At 39.5% G+C, this 20,878-nt stretch overlaps 2 protein-coding genes across 3 annotated transcripts in view; one reads left to right on the top strand and one right to left on the bottom strand.

Moving 5' to 3' along the window:
• Positions 1-4,788, top strand: part of spsb4a (splA/ryanodine receptor domain and SOCS box containing 4a) — a 102,609-nt gene extending 97,821 nt beyond the window's left edge. The window contains exon 4 of one of the 2 annotated variants that reach the window (XM_058069092.1): positions 2,172-4,788. In XM_058069092.1, coding sequence (XP_057925075.1) covers positions 2,172-2,299 — 128 coding nt within the window. In that variant the 3' untranslated portion in view covers positions 2,300-4,788. The remainder of the gene's footprint in view (positions 1-2,171) is intronic. The other variant, XM_058069091.1, reaches the window with a different exon arrangement.
• Positions 4,789-9,698: 4,910 nt separating this feature from the next.
• Positions 9,699-20,878, bottom strand: part of clstn2a (calsyntenin 2a) — a 183,182-nt gene continuing 172,002 nt past the window's right edge. The window contains exons 13-18 of the mRNA XM_058069210.1: positions 16,874-17,079; positions 16,615-16,782; positions 14,197-14,342; positions 13,902-14,022; positions 11,560-11,750; positions 9,699-11,497 (exon numbers count right to left, since the gene is read on the bottom strand). Coding sequence (XP_057925193.1) covers positions 11,276-11,497; positions 11,560-11,750; positions 13,902-14,022; positions 14,197-14,342; positions 16,615-16,782; positions 16,874-17,079 — 1,054 coding nt within the window. The 3' untranslated portion in view covers positions 9,699-11,275. The remainder of the gene's footprint in view (positions 11,498-11,559; positions 11,751-13,901; positions 14,023-14,196; positions 14,343-16,614; positions 16,783-16,873; positions 17,080-20,878) is intronic.

Raw genomic sequence — 20,878 nt, 5'->3', positions numbered from 1 at the left:
TACAGTATGTATTGACATTTTTTTCACTTTGACACAATCAAAAAATCAACAATAATTAGCATTTTGTCCACATTCTTGGTGAAGCTACACCATTTTAGTGGTGACATTAGCCACAAACAACATCACGTTGGAAGGCCACACACTGGACTTTAGTGGCTTGATATGCTAGCGTCTTGTTATTGTGGAGCCCCACAGGAACACAGGAAGACTATTAGAGGCCTGTAATGTATGTGGAGGTGTTCCACTTCTCCCAGTCTTCTCTTAAATCTCTCTAATGGTCCTGCGTCAGGCTCATTGGGTCAGAGGTCAACCTGACATTCTTACACAGCCATTGTTTAAAGATCTTCATCCGTTCTTTGATGTCTGCGTCTCTGTCCCGGCCGTTTGACTTGGAAGCTTTTTTACACTTTACCCCCCCCCCCCCCCCCCAGCCTATGAAAGACCTCCATTGTCGTCATTACAAGCCCTCTACCCGGTCAGGGGCCATTGTGTTGGGGATGTGTTGCATGCTTATTGTGTGTGAGACCACAGTGTGAGTTTCATCAGGTGGAAGGTTTTAAGGACTTGTTACACAGACACACACACACACACACATCAAAAACATCACGAGATATGAACAAAGCAGTTTGTTCTTTTTGTTCTCTCCGGGATTCGACCATGCCCTCTGTACACACACACACACGCTAAGCTTCAGACTGTCTTACAGAATTAAATCCTGAAGCCTTATCAAGAATGTATCTAGGCAGATGGCCAACCACGTGGTCAAAGAGAGATATTTTCATTTTCTCATGCACTCCAAATCATCAAGGATTATGTGGTTTTACTCCAGGTTGTTTTCAAAAACAAATTTGTTGGTTTTTGTTTTCAAAAATACATTTCTGGGGATCACAATAGATGAAAATATGAGCTGGAAACCTCATATTACAAATATACAACATAAGGTGGCCAGAAATATTTCAGTATTGAACAAAGCAAAATTTGTTCTCAATCAGAAATCACTCCACACTCTTTATTGCTCTCTGGTTCTACCATATCTTACTTATTGTGTGGAAATATGGGCTAATAACTATAAAATCAATCTTCACTCGCTAAATGTACTGCAAAAAAGGTCAGTAAGGATAATTCCTAATGCCGCCTACAGAGAACATACTAACTCCTTATTTCTAAAATCACAAATACTTCAACTTGCTGATATAGTTCATCTTCAAACATCTAAAATAATGCATAAGGCTAAAAATAAGCAATTAGCTAAAAATGTCATCCAATACTTCTCTACAAGAGAGGAGAAATATGATCTCAGGGAAGAAGTACATTTGAAACACTTCTATGCTAGGACTACGTTATGCTAGCCATAGCATTTCAGTATGTGGAATCAAACTATGGAATGGATTGAGTAAGGAAATCAAACAATGCACAACGATGAGCCAATTCAAGAAACAATACAAGCAGTTGATGTTTGCTAAATACAAGGATGAAGAGTCTTGAACCAGTCATGATGTGCTATATATATCACTATATTGACATGCACTATGGTACCCATTATGGCATTGGATGCTCATATCACTGAGTACTTTGGTACGAGGTACATTATTAAAAAAACAAAAAGCAAAAAAAAAAACTGTATTATGGAAAGCAGGAAGTGAACAAATGTAACAGTTACTGATTGTAAAAGTACCAGATGGAGGGGTAGGATATAATAAGCTTTGCTTCTTCCTACTCCTTTTGGACATGTAGAACTGTGAACCGATTATGGGATGCACTCAATTGGAATCTGATGCATGTTCAAATGAAATAAAACCATTACCATTACCAAGAACATGAGTGTATCAATGGTTGTTGTTCAGTACAGTACAGTACAGTACAGTACAGTACAGTACAGTACAGTACAGTACAGTACAGTATAGTACTGTGGGATAGGCTCCAGCTGGCCTGGACAGGATAAGCATGAAACAAGTGAAATGTAAGCGTGTGTGTAATGTGTGAGACCGGCCGGTGCTGTGAGTGTGTGTACGGTGTCATGTGGAGGTGTAAATATTTAAAAAGTGTGCAACATCACACTCTTGACTCCCCTACTTGTGTCAATCATTCAGACCGATTTAAAGATGCACCATGCAGTCGGCCTTTACTGTACTCCCTATCCTAACCTTTGCCCTCCTCCTCCTCCTCCTCAGCCGAGCCTCTTCCTCTGATGGACCTGTGTCGGCGTGCAGCCCGCCTAGCATTGGGTCGGGATCGCCTTCAGGAGATCGAAAGCCTCCCTCTGCCCCAGTCCCTCAAGAATTACCTCCAGTACCAGTGACTGACACCAGCAGAGCCTACTGGCACTACAAGGACACACACAGCCAAGCAGCAGGCAGGCAAACAGCGAGCGCATGCAAGAAGCGCTTGAAGGAAACGAGGAGAAGAAGGATGGTCCCGAGTGTGAATGCTACTGGTGGATTCACTCACACACGGGGTCCGGTCTCTCTGAGAACAGCAGCACCAGCTTCTCACGGTTCTGGAGCTACTTTTATTTTTCCTGTATGGGACTTGGAATTAAATTATTGACAGGGCATGGTGGATACGGGCGACGATCGCCATCTAGTGCTGAGAATAGAAACTGTGTGGAGAAAGCACACTAATCCTTACCCTGGAGGCCTTTATGATGAGATAAGAGTCAGTGAGCACTGACACAGGTGACGGAGGATTGGAGCACAAATGTTTTTTTTCTCGCCCACCAGGTCTTCAACCTGTCGCTTGCATCTGCACTGAAGCCCTTTACAGACATGTTACAGTCCTGCTTTCATTCGGCAAATGCACCTTTAACACAGAAAGGAAAAAAAACATGCATTTTTAACTCTTATTAACTTATTTGACATAATGTATTAGTTATTTTTAGTTAAAAGAATTGCACAAACCTTAACAATTGTTTTCTTACAGTGAAAGTATTAAATGGATGGATTACTATTGGGGTATTTATATTTCATAAATAGAAATGTAATGATAAATACTAAAAGGTAGTTTTTCACCAGAATTAATACAGATTTTTTTAAATCAATAAAAAAAGGTTGTAATATCATAAAAATAATATTATAAGAAATAAAGCCTAATATAGTACTATGTCAGTAAATTACTTTTTTATTGAGGTAGTTTGACCTTTTCTTTAAAAGAAAATACCACTTTTTTCTGTTAACATTACTTTATCCTCAGAAAATCACAACTTTTTCTCAGATTTTTTTCCCCATTTTTATATCACCGCAAAAACTATTTCAGACATTATGACTTTATTCGCATAAAATTGCAACAATTAAAAAATAATATTTTTTTGGGTTAATATTTTAAATCTCCCCCCCCCTTTTTTTCCTTATTTTTAACTCTCACAATATTACTTTTAAAAGTGTTTCCTTAATAATAAATGTTTTAATAATCATTTTTAACAGTACTGTTACGGCTTTATGCTCATTAGGTTATACCCTGTATCTCAAGAAGACTTTTTTCGAGTGATATTGCAACCTTTTTATTGTAAGATTGCAGCATTTTTGCAGAAAAAAAGGAAAAAAGTTGGAATTTTTTCAATTTATTTCTAAAATGTACGCTGTTCCCTCATTTATCACGTGACATAGGTTCCCAAAATATCCCGCAATAAATAAAATCCACGATAATTACCTTCTACGTAATACGCCTCATGTTCATTCAACCATGATGGTAATATTACAACTTTTTCTTGAAATAAAGGACATTAGTTTTATTGTATCTTAGTACCGCAGTCTTTCATGCATTACAGTGAGCACATGTTAAATAGTCATGCTTAAACCAGCTACATGTCTGAAAGGGGCTTCAATAAAAGCAAAAAAAATATCCTCTATTTTGTCTTAAGTTGCACTGGACAAGACACTAAATGTATTGTGATGTCAGTCATGACCAAAGTATTCCATGCTAAGAAGCCATGTGGAGATAAACACACAAACACAGTATGCATCCACAGTGTAGACAGTACGATTCTAGAATGTGTACTCTAGGTGGGGTGTAGTACTAGCACGTTAGTAATGGCAGCTGCTGTAGTTGAAGTACCAGACTGGATCTGATTTCACCACACAAACAATACAACAATACAACACTATTCCACATCTATGATTGATTTAGACAGGAGCGTCATGTACAAACATGACCACTTGTGTCGTAGGCATATATGAAATGCACACACACACACACACACACACACACACACACACACACACACACACACACACGCACACACACACACTGTAGACCAATTATGCTTCATTTCTGAAAAAAGGCTTGAGTCACTTTTAGTTTTTTACATCTGAGTTTGTATTCTTCTTCATATGATTGTGTGTGTTGAGTCCGATTCTGATGACATTAGTTCTGTTTTTTGTTTTTTTTTCCCGAACCTAATCATTGATGTTACATTCAGGTAAATTTATTACAAAGATGCTGGTGATGAAGGGAGGAAAATGTCAGGATGTTTCTTCAATGCTGCTTTTATTAATGTTATTCTAATTATTATTATTATTATTCCAGGTGAGAGCGGTAGCCTGACTTTGTGTTTCCTTCAGGACCGTTGTAGAATGTATGGAGATACGGTGCAGTTGTTATCAGATATGAAATGTGAATAAAAGCAAAAGGTGGATTTGAGGAAATGTGTGTACTAGTGTTTCTTTCCGAAATACAATACTGCAATACGTGCAATACTGTCGCTGACACTGGAAGTCAAGGTGTCTAAACTTTTTCCAGCAAGGGACCACATGATATGCTAAGGAGCTATATATATTTTAAGACAGGGGTCTCAAACATGCGGCTCGTGGGCCAAATGTGGCCCGCAGGACACTAGTTTGAGGCCTAGTTTGAAAGTTTAATGTTAGTGCGGCCCACACAAGTTTGATATGGATGCTGTATGGTATCATGTACCCAGAAAAAATTATTACGTTTGATTAATGTTCATGTTAAAGGTTAAATAATTGTTAATAGTTAACCTCCCTATCCGTGTGGAAGTGGTACGTTTTTGGCTATTTAAGTTTAAAGGAAATACCTTTAAGGCTACCGTTTAGGTCGCTAGCTCTCTAGTTTGCGAGTTAGCATGTGTCTCAAGACCCTGCAGTTGCGCAATATGTTGTAAATAAAAAAAGTATAAATGTGACAGAGCTTTTCTTGTAGAAAATTGAAACCAAAGCAAAGTTTATTCATTTTTCTGTTTTTAATAAATGTGTTTTTTTTTGTTGTTATTTTTTTGGAAAACCTGATGCGGCCCATTCTCGCCCAGACCCTAGCTCCAGTGGTTCCCAAGTAAATTGAGTTTGAGACCCCTGTTTTAAGACAAAACGGCATCTCAGCTTTGTGATCCAAGTGAAAAAGCTAGTGTGCTAGTGCTAGCTGCAAGTGAAAAAAATTACTAGTATCAACTTCCCCTTTTTGCTGTTTTTTTTAACTGTCCAAATTTTCATTCATTTTCTACCGCTTATCCTCACGAGGGTCACAGGGGTGCTGGAGCCTATCCCAGCTGTCTTCGGACGAGAGGCAGGGTACACACAGAAATGGCCGAGGGTGGGACCGAACCAAAGTCTCCTAGCTGTCAGGTCTGCGCGCTAACCACTCGACCGCCATGCCGCCTGTCCAAATTTGTTCTTGTGAATTCTCAAGCGGAGTGGGGAAGAAGGGCAAAGGCAAAAACTTCCCACTTCCACACGAAATGGGAGGAGAACCTTTTTTTTCACTGTGTTATGTCTTAAAATATGTTTGATAATAATAGGCCATAGTCAAACATCCATCCATTTTCTATGCCGTTTATCCTCACTAGGGTGGCCGGGGTATGCTGGAGCCTATCCCAGCTGCCTTTTGGGCAAGAGGTGAGACACCCCTATGGACTGGTCGTGATTTGACTTTATGTGGCTAAAAGGCTATTTTTACCCATACTACAAGTTTATTCTAATAAAATTAAAACATTTTGGTAATACTTGTAAGATTACTGCTGTTTTTTTATTGTTCAACTTTCTTCTCCTGCATTTTCTTCACATAACTTTATTCCCAGAAATTGTCCTTGTACAGTCCCTCGTTTTTACGCGTTAATTGGCTCAGACCCGACCACAATAAATACATTTCTGTGATATAGGATTCAATGTTAATAAATGCAGCATTTTAATTGCTAGAGCATAGAAAACATTCTTATGGGCTTTCCGAAATACAGTTTTTACCATTCTTGGAGCCCTGTAGACATGAAATAACACCCCTATAGTCATCTTCACACTCACACCATTTGTTTACATCACATTGCGCAATTTTTGATGGCAGCTAGCGAGCTAACCAGTTAGACTTGAATTAATTTCTTCTAAACACAAAGAAAGCCAAAAAATGTACCACTTCCACACAAAATGGGAGGATAACTTTTTTTCCATTTTATCATGTCAGCTGTGGGCCAATAAAAACCCACCACAGGCCGCAAATAGCTCCTGGGCCACAAGTTGGACACACCAGGAGCTGAAACATGTTCAGCGTTAATTTGTAAGCTTCAGATTCTGTCAAGTATGCAGTTTACTCCTGAGAAAGTCACTCAAAGGCTACAGATGCATTCAATTATTAATGAGGTTTGACGTGGTTCATATTTCCTTCACAGTGGCAGAGAAATAAGAACATACGACCAAAACCTGAGATAAATACTGATAAACGTGTTTTTAAAGCATATTGACAATTAAATTAGTGTGAAAAACTCCGTAACAATGAATTGTTGCCTGCCTGGGGTCCATTAGTCTGTTATCGAACATGTAGTGTTCATCAGTAAAAGGCCCATTAAGCTGCTAATTAGTGTTTTGTATTGCTTTATCCTCAGGGAACGGTATAAAACACGAGCTTCTGAGCACAAACAACAAAGCAGCGCTGCGGCAATTCATCTGTCTCAGCGCTCAATAGACTTCATCCCACTGACCGAGAATCTGTCTTCTGAATCTTCATCACAGTCTTGTCTCATCGAGATGGAGGCACACGATGCTATTTGTATAGCAACACAATGGAACACTAGTGCAAGAACACTAGCTAGTTGGAAAGTTCTCATACATTTGGATGCTTGAAGATCAGTTAGGATAACATCAATCAAATTAAATTAAATTATCATTTAAATTACGGTAATGATGAGAATGCATTTGAAATATTACAAAATAAATGTTTTATATTATGAGAAAGAAAATATGAGAAAATTACCTCCCTCCCAATTAAATGTAGTATCTTGTAACACCTTCACGTGACCTGCAAACTGTACATAATTATTATCTATTTTATATTCATTCATTCATTTTCTACCGCTTTTTCCTCACGAGGGTCGCAGGGGGTGCTGGAGCCTATCCCAGCTGTCTTGGGGCGAGAGGACACCCTGGACTGGTGGCCAGCCAATCACAGGGCACATATAGACAAACAACCATTCACACTCACATTCATACCTATGGACAATTTGGAGTGGCCAATTAACCTAGCATGTTTTTGGAAATGTGGGAGGAAACCGGAGTACCCGGAGAAAACCCATGCATATTCCATGCCGTGCCGCCTTATTTTATATAAATATGAAAAAAATATTATGATTGGTACTTTAAAAAATAGTTATAGTAATCATCCAATGCAATACAAGATATACAACACTTAAAAAATTGAGAAGACAAATAGAATAATTAGTATTAAATTAGTAGTACTTTAATATGTATTTTAATAAAATCTCAGTCATGTACCTTTCTATCTTTTTAAAATGATCCCACACTTGACTGAGATTAAATGAAATTGACCCCCAGAATATAATTTACACCCCCATTATTAAACCACAGCACACCAAAGCAATAATAATAAGGCCCTCTACTGCAGGGTTTCTGAACCTTTATTGAGCCCCCACCAAGCGTTTTTTTGTATTTATTTTACACCTTCTCAGCATCCTCCCATTCCCACATTGTCCCGTATTGATGAAATACAACAACACTCATGTCACGTTCACTTATTCTGTTGTATGAATGGAAACAGGTGGATACACAGGTTCTTTGTGTACCTTCTGCCATCTAGTGGAGAACCACTTCATTGTTCTGCCTGTCACGATAGAGCAGGGGTTCATAACCTTTTTTGACGTCGAGGCCCTATCTTTCCAGTGCAGTGTGGCCCGGGACCCATTAAATATTGACACTGTATAGATTTAATTGATCTCATTCATTTGTTTTCAATAATGAATCAAATCCACTCACAGTTGAACAAGCTAACAATCTAAAACCAGATGTTGCTCTCCCTCCATTTACAAAGCAGTATTTGATGAGGTCGGGATTGTACTTACGTAAAAATGTAGTCTTTTGGAGGGGACTGGCACCACTTTTGTCTTCATTTTTTTCATTTTAAAAACGTATCCATTGCTAGTTGTGGTTGAATGTCTTCTTCTGATTTTCTGTGAGTTTGTTAAACAACTGACTGACACATTACCGCCATCATGTGGTCGGAAGCTGCACTGTAACTGAGCGTCTAAATGGATAACATAGCGTAGCACAGCAGCTAGCCTAGTTCTGGTGTCTTCAGTTGATAACCTACTACCAATAGGTGGCGTTTGAGGCTCAGGTTTGGGCCGTGGCTTCTATGGTTAAGCATCACTGCTATAGAGTACTTACTGTAGATAGATGAACAAAGATCACTATGAAACCTTGGTTATTGTTAGTAATTACAGTCATCCCTCAGTTATCATGGTTAATTAGTTTAAGACCCGACCGCAATAGTAAATTGATAAGCTGAATATTTTTGTGGTTGGAGTATAGGAAACCTGTTTATGGCTTAGTACGTTTATGACTTAGTATGTAATTTAACATTAGAGCCCTGTACACATTAAATAACACCCCTATAGTTAAACCTCCTATCATTCTTTGTTTACAACATATTGCACAAGCTACAGGATTTCTGCTGGGACATAAAAGATAGTCGCTACTAGCATAGCAAGCTCCAGAGCTAACTAGTTAGCCTCTCCAATTTTCTTATTCCAAACTTAATAATATAGTGTTTCAAACGGAGTAGGGAAGGACGAAGTAAGAAGACAAAAACTTACCACTTCCACATGAAATGGGAGGAGAGCCTTTTTTCCACTCTATCATGTCCTTCAATAGTTTTTGACAAATTTTGACTAACTTCTGTTTGTTCGTGTATCAGTTGAACTAAAAAAATATTGATAAAATGATCAATCATTTTCATGCAAAGCAATACATAATAATCATTAAAAAAATAATTTGACATGATTGAAAATGCTGAACAAAAAAAAGGTGAGACAAATGAGTCTAAAGTCTTTATTGGTCAATATACAGAAAGCAGTGGGATGACCACTACAGAGGGAGACCATTTGTTTAGAAATAAAAAAAAGGAAACAAATATATAAAACAAGTGTCTTCAACCCCTTCCTTACAAGGTAGTCTTTCTGTTTCAATGTAAAAGAGGTATTTGCCCTGCCAGAAGCGCACAACATGACAAATATGACGGACAAGTGCACTGTCTCACAATGATGACATCACAGCTAGGAGTTAAGGAGAACTACTCAGTCAGTGCATCATTATGGTAAAATAATGTCTTATCATATCATTAATGAGGGGTTTCTTATTTCGTAAATTATTCTTAATTTACTTTTCATAGAGAAGAAAGTGAAGGAAAAGATGCCAATCCTAGAATTGTCCCTTTTGGCTTCACTATTGGAATAATTATGGAGATGACCATAACAGTCGTCATGCAAAGGGTTGTTTTGGGGGGTAAGTTTAGAGATAGAGTAAGTACACAAAGGGTGTCAAGGTTTCAGCTAAAAATGAAGAATAGGACACACTGATTTCACAACTTTGTTACAACTACTCTAAGTTATCTCCTTACGTCCTCATAGGCCATGTTGAATGAAACAGACTAAAACGGGACACTCTTTAAGAATATGTTGAGTCATTTACATAGAATTTCATTGTCTTTCAACATCAATCTTCAAAAATAAAGCATACAAAAGTAATCTGAAATAAATATATTTCACTGCAAATATCCTCAGGGCGTTCAACCGAGTAAACCAAGACTGTTGGGGTTGACTTGATCTGAGCAGGCTTCATCAGTTCATGCTTAAAAATCAAAAAGTCAAAAATGACTCGGTCAGGCTGTTTTCTTGAAATATCTTCGTAATGAAAATTTTTTATCATTTCATATTCCAGGTATTCATCAAAAACATGTTTTTGATATCATGCCATTCACATTTTTTATTTATCTTTTATACATTTTAAGAAATGTTAGTTTTTGTGTTACTACCCCAACCTTCCATAAGTGGGTCAAAAATGACCCGGTCAGGTTGTTTTCTTGAAATATCGTTGTAATGAAAAATTGTTATCATTTCATATTCCAGGTATTCCTCAAAAAACATGTTTTTGCGATCATACCATTCACATTTTTAACTTACCTTTTATAAATTTTAAGAAATTTTAGTTTTTGTGTTACTACCCCAACCTTCCATAAGTGGGTCAAAAATGACCCGGTCAGGTTGTTTTCTTGAAATATCGTTGTAATGAAAAATTGTTATCATTTCATATTCCAGGTATTCCTCAAAAAACATTTTTGATATCATATCATTCACATTTTTAACTTGCCTTTATGCAACACACAATGGATCCTCACATTTTCTATTGTTGTACGGGGTCATTTTCCTTTTCAAAGATGTAAAAAAGTGAAAAATTAAGATGTTTCTAACATGAAATCATTCTTGTGTGGTCCTAAATATATTACTAATACTAATATACTAATATAATATATATCATACAAGTGATTATTCCTAACCAAAATGGCAAAATTGACATAAAAAGGCATTCATTCTAGTATGGGTCATTTGTGACTAGATAGGACAGCTAATCCTAGTGCTGGTCTGACTGATGTGTATCCTACCAAGTCGTTGTGCATGAACTGTTGAAGCCTGCTCGGAGAAACGTCTTCTCAGACAACCTGAAGAGTCGAGTTGTGATGGATTGAATGCCCTGACAATGAACGACCTGGATGAATGAGAATATTCACAGGCATTGCAAATATCAAACATGGGGTGAAAAAGAAGCACTATGAACTGTAACACCATGCTGGGTCATGATTGTTGATCGAATGATGGGAGCAGCCGGGCCGCAGTTGTCCAGCAGGGGGAGATGTTTGCTTGGAAATGAAGTCAGGGATGTAGTGGGTGTTTTCTTCTTTTTGTGTGAGTGTGTAGAAACATAGAGACTGAATATTGAGTGTGTTTATGTGCAGGTATTTATATATTTTTTTTTTATCAGAGTGTGTGTGGTCAGTATGTTATGAACGAACTGTCCCACTTAAGCTTCCGCTCCTTTGCCATTTCCATCTCCCCCTCTTTCTCCTCCTCCTCCTCCTCGTCGTCATCACTGTTATCCGACTCTGCACTTGCCATTCCTCCCACATGTTCTTCCTCATCATCATCATCGCCATCTTCCTCTCCACACTGATCTCCGCTCACTTCTTCACCGAGTGCATGCGCTCCTTTCACATTCTGGAAAAACACATTGAATTGACACAAGTTTTATGCAGAAAAAGGGGGCGTGTCTCTGTTACCTCCATGGGGTTTACAGTGATGGTCAGTGCAGACTTGTCCCAGCCCACCTCAGGCTCTTTGGCGCCCTCCTCTTCCTCTCTGGAGCCCTCTTGATGAGTAGCGTGGATTCTGTACACGCCGATCACCACAATCACCACCAGGGCGGCGATACACACCACGATAACAACCGTGGCTGCTGGAGGGGCTGGTCCTGGACAAGAAGAAGATGGGGCACCACCATTGTGAATTTATTTGCCTTCTTATGCTTATTCAGCATGAATGCAGCATGAAGGGAACATATTAGAAGTATTAAGACACCCCTTACAACAGTAAGTAACACTGCGGACTACCTGAGCGAGCGAGTAGGGATGTCCCAATTTGACAGTGATATCATACAGTATCGTACAAAGTACAGTGTGTACAGTGTTCCCTTGCTACATCGCGGTAACCATTTGCTGACATGTTAATTTTTTTTATTGTGTTCTACATCCTGATTGGCTAAGGGACTGTAGACCATTGCCAATCAATCTCCTCCGTGCCTTCCTGTACAGCAGAGAATGTGTTTGCTTGCCAAATTGACCTAAATGTTCAATCACTATCAGTGTGACGAAGTGTTTGCAAGTTTTACTCCTGATAACAGCCACAATGTCGCCGAAATGTTCTACACCTGCTGCGATCTCGCCCAAATGGGGGAGGAGGAATAAGAAGTTGCGACTGTAGGGCCGGAAAATATATAGATGGGAAAATACAACCACAAGAGCAATATGTTTTAACAAGGACACAAAAACGTTACAGTGCAGCGGAACGGTGCCAGGACGACAAAGAGGCATGGTCATAGGAGTGAAATACGCAATCCCACATGAGTGCAACAACAGCGGAGTAGCTGAGTTGAAAACCTGTCATGCACAACTTTCATTTGGTGGCACGGAACCAGGGAAGTTGAATAGAACCAACCTCATTGTGCATTTGGAGCAAGACCACATCTCCCTCCCCTTGCTGTCTGAAGCATTTGGAGACAGTGTGAAACTCCCACCAGACGACAAAAAGTCATTAGCTATAACAGAAAAGAGCCAGCCCCTGTCGGTGATGTGCAACGTTGGCTTTCAATGCTTCACTGAGCACCTCCAGCCTCACTACATTGTGTCTCGCTGCTACGCCATTGTGGATAAGCCTCAACTTACTGAATGTTGCTGAATGTTGCCAACACTTGATCAAGCCTTTTCTAATATTCCACACCACAAAATAAGTCCTAAAATATGTATGATTTGTGCTGGTTGTTGGCAATATTCAAAGTTGCAATAAGTGGTATCATATTGGAACTGAAAGAGTTGTATGGACATTCCTGCTTGGGAGTTTGTGGCTGTGTGGAGCACGGCATCACTTGGGTGCCCATGTCATTATCAGCAGAAGAAAATGCTGTGAGCTATGTGAGAAATTTCAAGTCAACCCAACTTTTGGGGTTTAATAACAGCACCCCCCTCTGGTGTATTTGACACAGAAATAATGACAATGGTAACACAGTAGGGTGTGCATCTTTTGCCAAATTTTCATGCTTTTGGGTGCAGGATTCAGAAGTAAAAGCCTTTTTTTGTATTTTTAATGAATGTGCATTAGACCCAGTAGCTTGACCACTGTCTCCATAGTGCCAATTATTCATTCATTCATTCATTCATTTTCTACCGCTTTTTCCTCACGAGGGTCGCGGGGGGTGCTGGAGCCTATCCCAGCTGTCTTCGAGCGTAAGGCGGGGTACACCCTAGACTGGTCACCAGCCAATCACAGGGCACATATAGACAAACAACCATTCACACTCACATTCATACCTATGGACAATTTGGAGTCGCCAATTAACCTAGCATGTTTTTGGAATGTGGAAGGAAACCGGAGTACCCGGAGAAAACCCACGCATGCACGGGGAGAACATGCAAACTCCACACAGAGATGCCCGAGGGTGGAATTGAACCCTGGTCTCCTAGCTGTGAGGTCTGTGCGCTAACCCCTAGACCACCGTGCCACCCTTAGTGCCAATTATTCCTTGGGAAATATGGGCAGACATTACAATATAGTCTGTCATCATCATTCATTATAACATGTACAGGGAAGTACATGTTATATACTGTTTCATACTGTCATGTACCCTGTAACGTGTACAACAAAACAATCCAGTTTTTGCCTCATGTTGAGATCTCAAGGAAGAAATCCCACTAAATTAAAATAACGTTTATCCAAAAGTGACAGGGATCCCGCAGCATAACACAAGGATCTTTTGGCTTCATAGTAATAACAACACGATGGGCCACAGAGTTAATTTTCAGTTTCAGACTTTTTGGAACACGTTTTGCAGTGTGTGTGTCTTACTTACCTGGCATGTGGGAATTAGGAGCGTGTATCATGAGTGGGTGATGAACGGGTCTCATGTACTGTGGCTGAGCAGCCATATGATTGACATGCTCCACAGGCTTTGAGTGGTGAAGAACACTGACCTGAAGGAGAAGCACAAGAACACTTAAACACAGTGTCTGTGTCTGTGTGTGGCAACACACAATACAAGTGTGATAGAACAGAAAATGAGCCACTTGAGCATCTGGAGGATGGGGAATCATTTGGAAGCTGAATGGATGTCCTCAAAGGATGAGGGAGAAAGAAGGCGAGCTCACCTCCAAGATGAACTCATTGCTGGTGTAACGGCCGTTAAGTTCAGAGCAGGTAAGCCTGAACCTTCTCTCAGTCAAGGTGGCAGGTCGCCAGTTCCTGTAGCGCACTTGACGCAGTGCCTGCTCGTAGTGGGCCATGGAGTCCACACCTTAGACACACAAAATCTGATTTAACACGGCATGAATGCAATGTTGCAAAGTAAGTTCTAAACGAAATGACAGATCCCACTTTTTTTCTCTTCTGTTAACATTGCAATGTTTAGTGCTGGGTCGAAATCATGTATTGTATCTTTGCGGCTTAAAGAGGGCCTATTATGCTTCTGACCTATAAATACACATTGAAAGGGTGCAGGGAAAATACATTTCTGGGGATCACAATAGATGAAAATATGAGCTGGAAGCCTCATATTACAAATATAAAACATTTCAATATTGAACAAAGCAAAATTTGTTCTCAATCAGAAATCACTCCACACTCTTTATTGCTCTCTGGTTCTACCATATCTTACTTATTGTGTGGAAATATGGGCTAATAACTATAAAAGCAATCTTCACTCACTAAATGTACTGCAAAAAAAGTCAGTAAGGATAATTCATAATGCCGCCTACAGAGAACATACTAACTCCTTATTTCTAAAATCACAAATACTTCAACTTGCTGATATAGTTCATCTTCAAACAGCTAAAATAATGCATAAGGCTAAAAATAAGCAATTAGCTAAAAATGTCATCCAATACTTCTCTACAAGAGAGGAGAAATATGATCTCAGGGAAGAAGTACATTTGAAACACTTCTATGCTAGGACTACGTTATGCTAGCCATAGCATTTCAGTATGTGGAATCAAACTATGGAATGGATTGAGTAAGGAAATCAAACAATGCACAACGATGAGCCAATTCAAGAAACAATACAAGCACTTGATGTTTGCTAAATACAAGGATGAAGAGTCTTGAACCAGTCATGATGTGCTATATATATCACTATATTGACATGCACTATGGTACCCATTATGGCATTGGATGCTCATATCACCGAGTACTTTGGTACGAGGTGCATTATTAAAAACAAAAAACCTTAAACTGTATTATGGAAAGCAGGAAGTGAACAAATGTAACAGTTACTGATTGTAAAAGTACCAGATGGAGGGGTAGGATTTAATAAGCTTTGCTTCTTCCTACTCCTTTTGGACATGTGGAACTGGGAACTGATTATGGGATGCACTCAATTGTAATCTGATGCATGTTCAAATGAAATAAAACCATTAAAATTACCATTAATGTTGTTACAATTATGTTGTACAATTGAACATGCAAACTCCACACAAAGATACCCAAACAGAGATATGACCCCAGATCTCCTGATTGTGTGGCCAACATGCTAACCACTGCGCGCATGTTTAACTTTAATAATAATAATATTAAATTAATAATAATTTAGGGTCAAGTGGTTAGCGCGCAGACCTCACAGCTAGGAGACCAGGGTTCAATTCCACCCTCGGCCATCTCTGTGTGGAGTTTGCATGTTCTCCCCGTGCATGCGTGGGTTTTCTCCGGGTACTCCGGTTTCCTCCCACATTCCAAAAACATGCTAGGTTAATTGGCCACTCCAAATTGTCCATAGGTATGAATGTGAGTGTGAATGGTTGTTTGTCTATATGTGCCCTGTGATTGGCTGGCCACCAGTCCAGGGTGTACCTCGCCTCTCGCCCAAAAGACAGCTGGGATAGGCTTCAGCACCGGCCGCGACCCTCGTGAGGAAAAAGCGGTAGAAAATGAATGAATGAATAATAATTTAGAGTGCATGAGAAAGTGGAAGGAGCAATCTCTTTGATCACATGGACCTTTATCAACTCATTGAAACGCAGCCAACCCCTTTCAAAAGCCAACCCCTTCAGTGTTTTCTCTACTACTCCCGTTTCCTGCCACATTCCAAAAGACAGCTGGGATAGGCTCCAGCATAGAAAAAGGATAGATGGATGGAACCCCTTCAGTACTGGACATTTCGGACGATTTGGCTGATCTTTCAAGGCTCCCAGTAGATTGTGTTCTATGGCTATATTAACATGTAAGCTATCAAAAGACTCTTGTCTTTAGTCAGGAAAAAAAGTTTGCTTCTACCTTTTTCAGTTATTTTGTAATCAGCAGTAGAAGATAGGTAAGTTTCAGGAAAATGAGCTACACACAAATAGCTTAGTAGTGCAATATTTGAAAGTGCATGCAGACATAGCAAAAGTTGCTAGAAGCAGCACACATACGTACTATTTTTCTTTAGGAATTTAGCTAAATAATTTGATAAGCCACTCATGAGTCATATATAAGCAATGTGTGAATCACCAACTTGAAAAGTGAAGCAGCAAACACAACACAGCATTTGAGTCCGAGCCTTTGGGCTTTGCCTGTAAGGAAGTAATAAAGCATACCATATATTGATATTCCAGAGGTGGAGTTGGTGGCGTCTAGGTGTTTTCCCAGCAAAGCGCTGTGATGAATGTGAAGGCTCTCTCTCTCTGGATTCAGTTCATCCCCAATCACCAGAATATCACAATAGTCCAAGTTATGCATCACCTCCATCACGCCTGGCCTAAGGGCTGCATGCGGAGACACAAACAAATGACAACAATCAAACGACAAACCTTTCATAAAAGGTATCAAGAATTTCCGACACACGCAACATCTCACATCCAGTGATGCTGTCTCCCTTCATTACTGTGCTGGTGATATGAAGCTCCTTGAAAGGAGCCACGCCCACACGGCTACGTAGGTCACTGGCAGGCCTGACGAGTCGATTGGATCCAGTAATGGTGATTCTCGGTTCGCTGGGCGGCTGGACCATGACGACCGCCTTGACGTCTGGGATGAAGAGACAGGCGTCCTCCCCGTAACACCTGACACACACACAGGTTAATACGTGGAGCTAAGTTTTTTTAATCCAAAAAACTCCTATATGACAGTGATTTTCAACCTTTTTTGAGCCACGGCACGTTTTTTACATTGGAAAAATCTTGTGGCACACCACTAACCAAAAATGTTCCAAAATGTCACCACGACCTCACACGTGCATCAATAAGTCTATGGGAGGAACAAGGTAGGTGTTGCCACACGGACCAATATTACATTGCTCTGCCAGTCTTTACACCACAGACACTCCACAGTAGCCACGTTTTTACATCACCACTTTTTCTCTTTCCCAATGACCTTTCGGGAAACAATGGTATCCATGGAAAGGAATATTCCAATCTCTTGTCTACATGCGCCGTGAAAATCAAACAGAATAGTCAATAGGGCATGCCCAGTAAAACGTAAACATCAACATCACGTGATACCGGCTTCCCCAAGTTTTTCTTTCACTTGTTGGAATAACTCCGTATTGCCAGTTTTTTGTCTGTCCAGTCTTGAAATTTAGTTTGAATCAAAAACAAACTTTGCTTAGTCCAGTGCCGATTGCTGGCCTCCATTTTTAAAAGTGAAGAACGTCTGGATCTGCGTGTTCCGTCATATCTGAGCATGCGCTGAAAGAACGCACCCGGGATAAATTTAAACAGGAAAAGATCAAATTCAATCTTGCTAATATTTTATAATTAAACTCGGGACATGTTTTATATAGATATATATTTTCTTTAGAAGGGTTTAGATTCTGTTCCACAGATGGCGCTAATGCATACGAAAGCTGCTTGCCAACCGCCAATAAACAACAGAAGAAGAAACACCACAAAGAAGAAGGCACCCTGACAACTTTCCGTTTGAGCGGGTACAAGATACCTCAATCGGATTGGTTAAAGGAATATTCCATCCCTGTTCAATTCTTTCCGTTTGAGCAAATAAACCAAATGCAATTGGAATATTTGGGTCCATTTATACTATTGCCATAATGGCTATTGACATCATATTTGCAAATGATGATTAATAAATGTTAATTATAAAAAGTGATATTGGATAATTCCTCACGGCACACCTGACGGTTTCTCAAGGTACACTAGTGTGCCGCGGGACAGTGGTTGAAAATCACTGCTATATGATACACCTACTAAAGTGAAAATGACAGAGGCGGTAGTAGCAATGTGTAAGGGTGTAAATGCAGTACAACGGGCATCTCTTCCATTGACCTTCTTGAGTACCGAAATACATTTTTCAATATTTTGGAGAGTCAAATATAGGCATTTAATTTTTTTTCAGTTCCCTGAACAGCAAATACTAACAAATGTAACAATTCCAATGAAATGTCAATTCTCCCAGAAGTGTATTTCTGTTCAAGGTGAATAAATATTTGAACCCAGCCAGCCGGTGGAAATATCTCAAGAGATATCTCAGAATTTCTCAGCAGCACCAAGAATCTGATGTGTAGCAGCTTGTAGCAGTGACAGGTCGAGCTGAGTCCTGAGGGGAACTGAGGTGTGACATCGAGGCGACCACTCGTGACCATGTTCTTTGAACACAAACACGACCTAATACACTGACATCCCTCAAAAAGCTTGAAAAGCCCTGCAGAGAGATAAAAAAAACATTTGGGAACTTGGTGCTCGGCTTTTAAAAATGTGCTGCAAGGGTTTGCTATTGGGATGTTTGGCATCTGTCCATGTGGTCAGATTGTTTACAGTCACCAGTTCCCCTCAAGGCCCAAAGATGCCAGCTTCAGTTCGCAGTCAACACAGAGAGTTGCAGTGTCACTTGGCAAATGTGGAATCACAGAATCACACAATCGCTTTATGGACTTGCAAGAGAGAGACGAAGTTGACAGGACGTTTATGTACCTCTCAGAGGGGTTTGCCTTATGAAAATGTATTTTGCACTGCCGCATCTGAACACACTCAAGGCACACGTTATTACTACCAAGTGTGAACATAAACAGACAGGCTCGAGGGGGCCAGGATGTCGAGCATCTCTCCCTCGCCTGCACGCCAACAGAATGCATGAAACAAAAACAACAGCTGAATGAAAAGAGCATTTTTGCTGGCTTATTGAAGGTCCCATATTATGCAAAATGGACTTTTTAACGATGTAATACGAGTCCCTGGGAGAGGCGGGAAGAGGCACGTAAATGGTCATTTCTGAGGTTACTTCATGAAGGATAGCTTTGTTAAAATTAAAAGGCAAGGCAGGCTTCGCTACACATAATAAGAATGTACATCACATTATAACATATCAAACGATTGCGGCTTATGGATTTATGTTTATTTTGGAAAACGGCTAAAAATGGCTACAAAAAAACACCCTCGGCTGCATTTTGGACACATTTATATTTAAAGTTGAGCGTGTGATGTGATGTGATGTGACCATGTTGGTGAACATCGTAGTGCCTTGGTTAACATTATTAATCCAAAAGGTATGACTCAAACTAAAACAGACCCTAACCAAAGCAAATATCCCTGTAAGAAAATAATGTAAATCTAATTAATTTATTCTTCCCACACACACTAAAATGTTAACACAAAACACATTTTATAGACAATGATTATAGTTTTACAAAATACAAAATAAGGCAAACATAATTGCACACGGCAAATGGATGAACAACTGAACATTTAACATCACTTTTACCTAGGTTAGCAAAGATGGAGGGTAGTAAAGGGGATTTCTCTTAGAGATTAATAAAGTATCATTATGCTTGGAGGGCAATCACGTTTTTTTTTATAATAATAAATAATAAATAATAATGTGGAGAATAAATAGATAACATCAAATATGAACAATGTACAGCGTAAACAGTAATTTTTTACAAATAATTTAAATATAATTTAAATAATCATAGAAGTAAATAGTTAACATGGTTTTACCTGTAGTGGACAAACTTAAATAAAAATGGTCTCGATACCTTGGTAACTCTATAAACACTTTCATAAAAAATTATGGAGACACAACCTGGAAATACTCTGAAGTTGACATTTGTTGTCAACTCTGACATCAGCTCATTTGCATATACACTTCCTTGCTTCACTTTTGGCAACACTGTAGAATACACTGTTGATGTTTAATGAGGTGTAATGTTGTCTCTGAGTTTGGTTGCTGGTATGCTTGCGGATACTCCCATTCGCTGACACCCCTTTCATTTGCATATGCTTGCTTCTTAATCCTCACAACAATCACTTGCAGCACTCAGTGTGTACATTCGCTAGCACCAACAAACAAGCATGAACATGTCAATTTATTGAGCCCGGCATAATTTTCAAGTTTGTTTTTATTTGTCGTGGAGTAAACTGATTTATTGATTGTCGTGACAGGCCTAATAACAATCATAGAACAGTAATTCCTTCACCATAGTGCCCCTGTCAAATTTGACATATGAAAAATCCATAACACCGCAACCTATTTGCACACAACACTGGTGGTGCGTGTCAAAGCGTGCTTCATGTCTCATTCATATGAATGGTCTCACTTTTCCACCACTTTTTGGAGCAATTTTAAAGTACGTTCCTTGCAACTAATGGAATTAATGCCTGTTGTGGTGTGGCGTCAGCGAAACTGACTAACGCTTCTATCGTTTGCGCTATACGGGAAGTGGTGCTAACAATGCATGCTCATACCGGAACAATGTGGGTTGCGTGTACCATTGTTGTGTTACAACAGGCACAATAATGCTAACATGCATGCTACCACCTTAAGCGATAAGTGGCTGCCTCTGCAAATGCTAAAAATGTTATATGTTAGTATAATTATGCTAGCATGTTAACATGCTAATATTAGCATGAT

This window comes from Doryrhamphus excisus, chromosome 3 (assembly GCF_030265055.1).
Source record: "Doryrhamphus excisus isolate RoL2022-K1 chromosome 3, RoL_Dexc_1.0, whole genome shotgun sequence".
NCBI classification, from domain to species: Eukaryota; Metazoa; Chordata; class Actinopteri; order Syngnathiformes; family Syngnathidae; genus Doryrhamphus; species Doryrhamphus excisus.
The sequence above is the reverse complement of the archived record's forward strand: the minus strand, read 5'-3'. Positions and strand labels throughout refer to the sequence as shown.